The 10,957-nt window shown below is 47.9% G+C and overlaps 1 protein-coding gene across 2 annotated transcripts in view; it reads left to right on the forward strand.

Annotated features, from left to right (window-relative positions):
• Window positions 1-10,957, forward strand: part of FAM219A (family with sequence similarity 219 member A) — a 64,049-nt gene that overhangs the window by 49,074 nt on the left and 4,018 nt on the right. For both annotated transcript variants that reach the window (XM_070938972.1, XM_070938973.1), the window contains exons 3-5: window positions 1,964-2,066; window positions 5,857-5,937; window positions 8,766-8,820. In XM_070938972.1, the coding sequence (XP_070795073.1) occupies window positions 1,964-2,066; window positions 5,857-5,937; window positions 8,766-8,820 (239 nt within the window). The remainder of the gene's footprint in view (window positions 1-1,963; window positions 2,067-5,856; window positions 5,938-8,765; window positions 8,821-10,957) is intronic.

Below are 10,957 nucleotides of genomic sequence, written 5' to 3' on the forward strand. Positions count from 1 at the left end.
TGTAATGCAAAAAGCTCAACCTTCCCATACAGATGGACCGTGACTCATTTAGTGACCATTTGAAGTTACGATGGTATTGAAAAAAGTAACTTAAGAGTTCGCGGATGATTCATTACCCAGACTAGGTAACATCATCAGGGCTAGGTAACGTAGGACATTTTTATCACACTTAATGACCGTTGCAGCATCCTCGTGGTCACGTGATCAAAATTCAGACGCCGACTCATACTTACGACGGTCGCAGTGTTCCGACATCCTGCAATCCCCCTTCTGTGACCTTCTGACAAGTAAAGTCAATGGGGAAGGTGGATTCACTTAACCGTGTTACTAACTTTAACACCTGCAATAATTTACTTAGCGACTGTGGCAAGAATGGTCGTAAAAGGGGGCAAAATTCACCTAACAAATGTCTCTATAGGAACAAAATTTTGGGGTTCAGTTGTGGTTGTAACTCAAGGACTAGCTGCAATAGAAAAGTTAGATGTGCACACAGTAATGTCATGATGCAACCTCTGTTTGCTCCACACACTCACACAACCTGGAATATCCTTTCAGCTGTGTAGTTGGAGACCTTCTGGGACAAAAGCCCATCCTAGTTTATGTCACAAATACCATGTTTCCCCTAAAATAAGAGCGGGTCTTATTTTCTTTTGGGTGCCAAAATAAGCCCTAGGGCTTATTTTCAGGGGGTGCCTTATTTTTCTTCCCCTGTATGGGGTTTTTGTGGTCCGCCAGCAGCTTGCGGAGCTGGCAGTGGAGTCGGGTAGCGATGAGGCTGAGGAAGAACAGGGGCCAGTCCTGGAGGCTGGGGAAGGCCTGAATGAGGGCTCTGCATTGGAGGCAGAGATGGGGCCAGGGCCATCGGGGAGTGATGTGCGGTCTTCGAAGCCTCCAGAGGCTGACAGCAGAGAGGCAGAGGAACAGGAGGACCCTGTTCCTAGTGCACGTATGAGAAGAGCTGCCAGAAGGCAGGAGCAGCTCAAGCAGAGAGGATGACTCGGGAGTAGGGCCAAGAGATGATTGGCCCCCTCCCATAAGGGTTAAAAGACCAGCAATGGCTCTTGGTCTCTTTGCCGGAAAACAACCGTTGAGAGATTTGCTTCGTGTTTGGATGTATTTCTTTCTCGTCAGCGTCTTCTGTTCCTGAACTGTTGCCAAGAAAAGCCTTTGGCCGTTTGCCTAATTATCCCAAGGTCAGAGATAAACTGAAGAATGGTGTTTTGAGAACTTTGCTTTCATTTAATTTGGAATATGCTGAGAATGAGTTAATTCTCAGCTGTTTTAATAAAATCTGTTTGTTTTTTGGAACTGTTTTGCATTTAATATTAATTACGTGGGCCTGGGTCACAACAGGGGGACCCACTTCTTCTTTTTGCTTGCGGTGGGACAGGAGGCCATACAGTGTGCCAGTGCTGCCACCGCGAGGCCGGGGGGTTGAACAGCACACCACTCAGCCTCCAGCTTCGTTGTGACCACGAGCAAGCAGAATAAGTGACTGGCAGCCATGTGGGCTCCTGCTGCACGTGGTTGATAGTGCTGTCGCCGCAAGGAAGGTGCCAGGTTGCAGCGGCTCTAAGGTAACCTGGTACAGGGTGCGTGGGGCAGCTCCATACCCCCGCTTCACCTCGTGGCTATAGCACCACGAGTAACCAGATGGAATTGGCAGGCGGCCAGCTGCACAGGCTCTTGAGTAGGGCTTATTTTGGGGGTAAGGCACACATGTAAAACCCCACGCTAGGTCTTATTTTCGGGGAAACGGTAATTATTGTTATTCTATTCTTATTAGTTTGTTATTACTGGTTATATATTGGTTATAACTCCAAAGACTTGATGTTGTTCACTTCCAAATAATTGTGTTTGCATTCCCAGGGCAAACTCCGGCTCCTATTGCCCTGCAGTTGGCTTCCAAAGGAGAGGCTGCCTGCCTAAATTCTCTTTCTCCGTGTCTGTCTTTGTCCTGCAGAGAAACAGCGAGAGCTGGCTCGGAAGGGGTCCCTGAAAAATGGCACCATGGGGAGCCCGGTTAACCAACAACCCAAGAAGACCAACGTCATGGCTCGGACAAGGTAGGTGCTCCTGCCTCATGAGATGCTTGGCGTGTCTATAAGAAAAGGTCCCCAACCTGTGGGCCACGGCCCACTACCAGTGTGTGGCCTATTTGCAACCGGGCCATGTGACTGGCTGGCTGGTGGGTGAGTGTGCATGCACAGCCCCACTTGTGCGAGCGTTGTGGGGGCTCAGGGCCCCACTCGTGTGAGCACTCACTCTTTCCGCTCGGAAAGATTGGAGAACTCTAATCCAGGGGTCCCCCACCTGTGGTCCGCGGCTACTCCTGGGCTGTGGTCTAATCGTCACTGGGCCACATGAGAGGTCGGCTGGTATGCGCATCGTTGTGCGAGCTTCGTCATGGGTGCTTGCAGCCCCGCTCACGTGAGCATCACACAAATGTCGTGGGCGCTTGTGCGCGTAGATTTGCCCCTCCCACAAAATCATCCCCTCTTCCCCCCCCCCTTCCCCACTCCTGGCCGACAAACAGGAAAGGTTGAGGAACTCTGATCTAGAGCAGTGTTTCTCAAACATGGCAGCTTTAAGACATGTGGACTTTAATTCCCAGAATTCTCCAGCCAGCTCCCAGAATTCTGGGAGGTGAAGTCCACACAGATCCAACGGTGTGGACTCCACAGTTCCAACTGGGAGCTGGAAGTCCACACATTGAACTGTGTGTAAAACAACATTATTCCCCCCAACTCTTTTTTTTTTTGTTGTTTGTTTGTTTGTTTGTTTGTTTTTCTCTTTTATGGTGTTGACTGTTAGAGGCAACCACTGCAGAATAGGAAGGCAAAGCTTTGGGATCCTAAATTGAACTGTTGCAGATCCTCATTCTATGGAGAAAATATCATCCATTTAGCCCGGAGGTGTCCAACCTCGGCAACATTAAGACCTGTGGACTTCAACTCCCAGAATTCCACAGCTTGCTCTGCTCTGCCAGTCGCAGAATGCTGGGAGTTGAAGTCCAAACCTCTTAAAGCTAGCAAGGTTGAAAAAGACAGGCCTACAGGACTTCCACTGGGACAGTCTGGTTTGGGAGAAATCAGGGACCCCTAAAGCGGACCGAAGAGATATTTACCTTTTTAGATTAAAATGTACAACTTAGAATCATAGGGAACAAATTCTGGGGAGGCTTCTGATCGAAAGACCAATTTGAAAACAGCCCTGGCAGAGTTACATCATTTGAATTTAATTCACATCATCCAAATTTTAATTCATCAGTGCTTTCCTTGCAGATGTTTTATGACCGAACTAGGTAACTTCATCAGTGCTAGGAGAGAGTGGGTTTTGTTCTTTTTTTTAGATGCAAGCGGTTTGGATAGAAGGGAATGTTTCTACTCAGGGTTGAACTTGTGGTTTCTTCGGTGCTCTCTGAGCTTGATTGTTTTCCTGCAGACATTTCATTACCCAACTAGGTAACATCATCAGCACAAAGGACCCCACAGTCGTCGTCATCCTCCTCCTCCTCCTTCATGCAAATCCCACTCCCCTCTAGCACTGATAATGTTACCTAGTGGGGTCATGAAATGTCTGCAAGAAAACAACCAAGCTAAGAGAGCACCAAGGACCCCAAGGAAGAAACCAGGATCCAGAGAAACCTCTTTAAGGGCGAGACCAAGTTTAGTTTCTCCTAAACCCAGCTCCATTCTCATAACATGTTTAGGAGTGATTCTTTATGCAAATCCACTCATTCTGCTTCGGTTAGCTTATTATTCATCCATGACACAATGCGAACTCAGGAATGTCGTTCCTCCCAAGTTCATTGTCTCTACATTTCCGGCCCATTTCCCCAAATAAGAAGCTAGACCGCTGCTACAAATAATCATATAGTATCACGTTTGTCCTCCTCCTTCCCCCGAAGACCATGCAATTTGCCATGGAAATTAGACTTGGGGTTTGTGTGCTGCTGTCAGCAGGATGGCGCCTAGATGATATTCTATTTAATTTTTATTTCGTGGGTTGTTAGAGCCACCCAATTCAAATAAAGTGACCGCGGGTTGCATTTAACGGAAGCAAACAATAAATCAAATCATGTTAAAAGGGAAACAGCCCAGTGTAAAATTTTTGCGCCAAGTCTTATACATTCTCTAAATAAATATATTTATTCGACTTGCATAATTCATTTTGACAGACGTGCCAGCCTGTTTTCAGCTTGTATTTGTCTCCAGCTGGTGTTTAAGTAGGAGGATGACAGGCTGAAAGTCAAGGACACAAAGTCCTTTGTAAGTTTCTTTTACAAGTAGTCCTCGACTTACAACAGTTATATTTTATATATATATATATATATATATATATATATATATATATATATATATGTATGTATGTATGTATGTATGTATGTATGTATGTATGTATGTATGTATTTCTCTTTAGCCAGGTTCTTCCTACATAAACCAAGGTTTTTATGCAGCCCTAGTTCAGTGAAATCCCAATCCATTAGTTTCTAGGCTTTTTTCCTTCAGGCAGCAGCAAGCACCCTGCTGCCCATTGGGAGATAGATAGATAGATAGATAGATAGATAGATAGATAGATAGATAGATAGATATAAAATATATATATCAAATTTATATTTCGCTGATAAAGAAATAAAGGGAGACTAGTATAGATCTATTTCAAGCTATTTAGCTCTCATCAGCTAGCCATACCCTTACTTTTTTTATTTATTTATTTATATGCCACCCTTCTCCGGAGACTCAGGGCGGCTTACAATGCGTTAAGCAATCGCCTTCATACTTTTGTATATTTTTATACAAAGTCAGCTTATTGCCCCCACAATCTGGGTCCTCATTTCACCTACCTTTGAAAGGATGGAAGGCTGAGTCAACCTTGAGCCTGGCGAGATTCGAACTTACTTTAATTGCAGACAGCTGGTGTTAAATTACAGTGCCTTGTCTGCAGAGCTATCCAGGCTCCTTTTTTTGCAGAGCTATCCAGGCTACTTGGATTCGAACTTGGGCTGCCTGCATGTTGTATTAACCTCTGAGCCACAAGTTCTCCTCCCTTCATCAGCTTGAGCCAGGGGAGGGATTAAGTGTTTTTCTATCGAGATACCTGGCCTACCCCAGCATGTGGGAGGGAGCATACTGCATCCCTATATATATTCGCCACTGAAAAAAGCACCAGGTCTTATTTTGTGGGAGTGGTGTCTGACTTACCTCGCGGCAGCAGCACCAACAGCCCCGTCCAACAGGAGCCTCCTGCTGGCCCACTTCTTCTTCCTGTCGCAGGTGCGCCTTGCCCCCCGGTCTCCATTTTGCCATCAAAGGCCTCCAGGAAAGGCTTCTGCAGCCGAGAAACAAGCTCCAAATTCAGAGCTCTTTTTTCGGCTGCAGAGGCCTTTCCTGAAGGCCTCTGACGGCAAAACGGAGGCCGGAGGACGATGCGCGCAAGCGGCTGAAAGCGGCCACAGGAGAAGTGGGCCGGCAAGCGAGGCAGGCGTCAGGGTGTGCGAGGCCTGGCTGCAACTGTCAGAAGGTAAGCAGCTCAGCCACCCATTCCCACCCTTGCTTGATTTTTACCTGTACGCCTCGCCCCACCCCGTGCAACCAGGTTCAACGGAGTGGGCAGGGTCTTAACTAGGCTTATTTTGAGGGTAGGGTTTATATTGGGCACACGTGTAAAAAAAAATCAACCTGAGGGTTTATTTTCGGGATAGGTCTTATTTTTGGAGAACGACTGTATCTTTGCCTAATCTGAAACTCAAGGCACCGTTTTCCACCTCCTTTTATTCTTAATTTGAGCTTTCCACGTATCCATGAGAGTCCGTATAATGTTCCTTTTTCTTTCTTTCTTTCTTTTTAATTTCAGGCTGGTCGTTCCTAATAAAGGATATTCCTCATTAGATCAAAGTCCTGATGAAAAACCATTGGTGGCGCTGGACACAGACAGGTAGATATGGACTCACAAAACTCACCTATGACATTATATTATTTAGAACAGGGGTCTCCAACCATGGCAACTTTAAGACTTGTGGACTTCAACTCCTAGAATTCTGAAAGTTGAAGTCCACAAGTCTTAAAGTTGCAAGGTTGGAGACCCCTGATTTAGAAGATAGAAAAATAAGAGTTGGAAGGTACCTTGGAGGTCTTCTAGTCCTGTTCGAGCAGGAGATCCCATAACCATTTCAGACAAATGATTGTCCAGTCTCTTCTTAAAAGCCTCCAGTGATGGAGCACCCACAACTTCTGGTGGCAAGCTGTTCCACTGGTTAATTGTTCCCACTGTCAGGAAATTCCTCCTTAGTTCTTGGCTGCTTCTCTCCTTGATTAGTTTCCATCCGTTGCTTCTTGTCCCGCCTTCAGGTGCTTTGGAGAAGAAGAAGAGTCTAGCACCTGTCTCAGTCAAACTGTAACAGTAATAGAGTTGGAAGGGACCTTGGAGGTCTTCTAGTCCAACCCAGTGCTCGAGCAGGAGACCATATACCATTTTGCACAAGTGATTGTTCAGTGTCCAGGTTTATTTTTAAGCCCTCGAGTGATGGAGCACTTTTGAACTTCTGATCTCTGGCCGTACTGTGAAATGTGGCTATTCTACCACAGTGATGGGTAAGCTTTTGGCCATCGCGTGCCAAAAGTGGGGGGAGCGATGGGCCGTTTCCAGCCTCTGGAGGGCCTCCAGGGGGGTGGGGAAGGCTGTTTTCACCCTCCCCAGGCTCCTAGAAAGGCTCTGGAGCCTGGGGAGAGCGAAAAATGGGCCTTCCCCCCCCCCCACCCCCAGAGGCTCTCCAGAGGCCGGAAACAACCTGCTTCCTGACTTCCGGTGGGCTCAGAAGGCCCAAAAGTCAGCTGGCCGGCGTGCACATGTGCTCTGGAGCTGAGCTCGCGTGCCCACCGATATGGCTCCACGTGCCACCTGTGGCATGCGTGCTATAGGTTCGCCGTCACGGTTCTACCACATTTTTCTGGGCATCCTTTCCTGGAGAACCTCAAGTTTCTCCAGCTTTTGATTTGACCACTCGCCTTGCCAGCTAGCAAGGCTGGAGGTAATGTTCCGTTTGTAGCTTTCCTTTTTTCATAGTTCTTCCACCTCAAAGTGAGTACGCCCCTAATAGGTAACATCACCACTGTTCTACACAATCTTTCCCCAGTCCACTGTCCCCCAGATGTACCTGGACTGGTGTGTTGGGAAATTTTGTTGAGTTTACTCCAAGCTATTTGGTGGCATTATGAATGTACTCGCTGCTACAAGTCACGAGCTCTGATGTTATTTAAGATGGCTGAGAAGAACAATGAACAGAGAATCCTAGGGCCTGAAGGGACCTTGGAGGTCTTCTAGTCCAACCTTCTACTCAAGGCAGGAGACCTTATACCTGTGATGGCGAACCTACGGCACGCGTGCCACAGGTGGCACACGGAGCCATATTAGTGGGCACGCCAGCTCAGCTCTGGGGTGCATGCGCGCGCCGGCCAGCTGATTTTCGGGCCTTCTGGGCCCACCAGAAGTAGGGAAACAGGCTGTTTCCTGCCTCTGGAGGGCCTGGGGGTGGGGGGGGGGAAGGCCCGTTTTTCTTTCTTACCTGGCTCCAGATCCTCTCTGTGTATCTGGGAAGGGCGAAAACAGCCTTTCCCACTCCCTTGGAGGCCCTACGGAGGCTGAAAGGGCCCATTTCCCGACTCCCAGTGGGACAGGAAGTGACGTTTTTTCCTGTCCCCAGCCTCCAGAGACTCCTAGAGGGGCTCCTAGAGACTCCTAGAGAGGTTCTGGAGGCTGGGGACAGCAAAAAATGTCACTTCCTGTCCCACCGAGAGTTGGGAAATGGGCCATTTCAGCCTCCGTAGGGCCTCCAAGGGAGTGGGGAAGGCTGTTTTCGCCCTTCCCAGATACACAGAGAGGATCTGGAACCAGGTAAGAAAGAAAAACGGGCCTACCAGGCCATCATGTGCCAGGAACGGGGGGTGGAGGGGGACGGGGTTGCACATGCATGCGCGTGGGCACGTGCGCGCGCAACCCTTCCCCGCCCACCCCCCCTCCTGGCACGCGATGGCAAAAAGGTTAGCCATCACTGCCTTATACCATACCATCAAATGGTTATCCAGTCTCCTCTTTAAAAGATCCAGTGATGAAGCACCCACAAATTCCAGAGGCCAGCCGTTCCACTGATTAATTAACATAGTAACAAAACAACAGAGTTGGAAGGGATCTTGGAGGTCTTCTAGTCCAACCCCCTGCTCATGCAGGAGACCATATAGGTTGATTCCCCCTCTTCTTTGAAGGGAAGGCTACAGTAAGAATCACAGGGCTGGAAGAGTTAGGGTTAGGGTTAAGGACTTGAAGGGACCTTGGAGGTCTTCTAGTTCAAACTCAAGGAGGAAACCCTCTACCATTTTAGACAAATGGTTGTCCAATCTCTTCTTGAAAGCCTCCAGTGATGGAGCACCCACAACATCTGGAGGCAGGCTGTTCCACTGGTTAATTGTTCCCACTGATAGGAAATTTCTCCTTAATTCCAGGTTGCTTCTCTCCTTGGTTAGTTTCTGTCCATTGCTTCTTGTCCTGCCCTCTGGTGCTTTGAAGAATAGGTTGACCTTCCCTCTTCTCTGTGACTTCCCAATGATAGAACAGTTATATTCAAATAGATCACAAGTAGATCCAGCCTGGTGGGTCCCACAGGGCTGTGCTCTCCTTGTCTGTGAAAATGAACGTTGATTTTGCTACACAACATGCTCTTTTGTTTGCCGGAGGTGCCTTTCCCCATTGCGACTTCTCTTGCTTTGCAGTGATGACGACTTTGACATGTCCAGATATTCCTCCTCGGGATATTCTTCAGCTGAGGTGGGTCCGATTTCATCCCTTTGCGTCTCATCAAGAATAAACTTGTCTTTCTCTTAGTCGATGGAGATTCTCCGTCACCCAAGTCCTGGTTGCCCCAAAGGTGTTTTTTTTTTTCTCTCAAGAGGCAACTGGACTTCCTTGGTTTTTCTTTGAAGACATTTCTCTTCTCATCCAAGAAGCTCCTTCAGCTCTGACAGGATAGTGGGGAATGGAAGGATTTATATTCCTTGCAGACAGCTGGTCATTTGCATCCTTTTAAAGGGTCGTTGAGGCCACTTGGAGGTTTGTCTTTGTCCTCAGGGTCAGCTGAGTGGCGCAAATGGGTGTGGAGCCTTCTTGGCTGCAGGATAATAATAATAATAATAATAATAATAATAATAATAATAATAATAATAATAATAATAATAATAATAATAATAATAATTTTATTTCTATACCGCCCTTCTCCCGAAGGACTCAGGGCGGTGTACAGACTAATTAAAAGCACAAAGACAAACAAAATTTAAAAATTATTAAAAGCCATTATTAAAATGGCTCAATTATAAAACCCCCAAATTTAAAATCCCACATTTTAAACCAATTAAAATCTTTACATTGATAGCCCGGCCTGGCGGAACAACAAGGTTTTGAGGGCGCAGTGAAATACCCGGAGGTCGGGGATCTTACGCATTTCTGGGGGGAGTTCATTCCACAGGGCTGGGGCTCCCACAGAGAAGGCCCTCCCCCTGGGTGTCGCCAGCTGACATAACTTGGCTGATGGCACCCTGAGGAGACCTTCTCTGTGGGAACGGACTGGCCTGTGGGAGGCTATTGGTGGCAGAAGACGGTCTCGAAGGTACCCGGGTCCTATGCCATGGAGCGCTTTAAAGGTGGTAACCAACACCTTGAATCGCACCCGGAAGACCACTGGGAGCCAGTGCAGCTCGCACAGGAGGGGTGTCACGTGGGCTCAATGAGTTGCGCCCATAACCACCCGCGCGGCCGCATTCTGGATCAGCTGGAGCCTCCGGATGCTTTTCAAGGGGAGCCCCATGTAGAGAGCATTACAGTAGTCCAGTCGGGAGGCGACAAGGGCGTGAGTGACCGTGCGCAAGACATCGCGATCCAGAAAGGGCTGCAACTGGCGAATCAGGCGAACCTGATAGAAAGCCCCCCTGGCCACGGCCATCATATGTTCTTCTAAAGACAGCCGTGCATCCAGGAGGACGCTCAGATTGCGGGCCCTCTCTGTGGGGGGCAAAGACTCACCCCCAATAGTCAGCGATGGCACCAGCTGACTATATCGTGACGCCGGGAACCACAGCCACTCAATCTTGGAGGGGTTGAGTCTGAGCCTATTTCTCCCCATCCAGACCCGCACGGCCTCCAGGCAGCGAGGATGTTTTTCTGCCCTGTGTCCCTTCTCTGTTGAAGAAAGGGACAGGCTGTTACACCACTCAGGTGACCCTGAGGACACAGACAAACCTCCAAGTGGCCTCAACGACCCTCTAAAAGGATGCAAATGACCAGCTGTCTGCAAGGAGTATAAATCCTTCCATTCCCCACCATCCAGTCAGAGCTGAAGAAGCTTCTTGGATGAGAAGTGAAACGTCTTCAAAAGAAAAAACCAGAAAGTCCAGTTGCCTCTTGAAAGAAAAAGCACTTTTGGGATTGTCTTTCTCTTTGCAAAGTGTGCGGAATCTAAAACCACCAACCAGATTTTCAAAGGCAATGAACCTTGGCAGTATTTTTCTTGGGCTGAAACTTCTAGCTTTCCTGTTAATATTTCTGAAATGGGAATTCAGACCGTGCCCTAGGGAAGAGCCGATGCCCTTTTCATCACAGGAGCAGGGAGAGATAAGAGCTGGCCAGGCTCACGATTAGATCTCCTCCACGGAGATCTTCAGACTCTGCAAACACCTTTGTCTTTCTCAGTCATTGAAAATGGCCTGGAAAAAAACGAGATTGGCAGTCAAACTTTGGCAACCAATTTTGGCTTACTTTTTTCAATACAGGTAGTCCTCGACTTATGACAGTTGAGCCCAAGATATCCGTTGCCAAACGAGGCAGTTGCTAAATTTGAGTTTTGCCCCATTTTACAACCTTTCTTGCCACAGTTGTTAAGTGAAACACGGCAGTTAGTTTACACGGTGGTTCA

The sequence above is a fragment of the Pituophis catenifer genome, unplaced genomic scaffold (genome assembly GCF_029215685.1).
Source record: "Pituophis catenifer annectens isolate HBS135680 unplaced genomic scaffold, rPitCat1.0.hap2 SCAF_2, whole genome shotgun sequence".
Classification (NCBI taxonomy): domain Eukaryota; kingdom Metazoa; phylum Chordata; class Lepidosauria; order Squamata; family Colubridae; genus Pituophis; species Pituophis catenifer.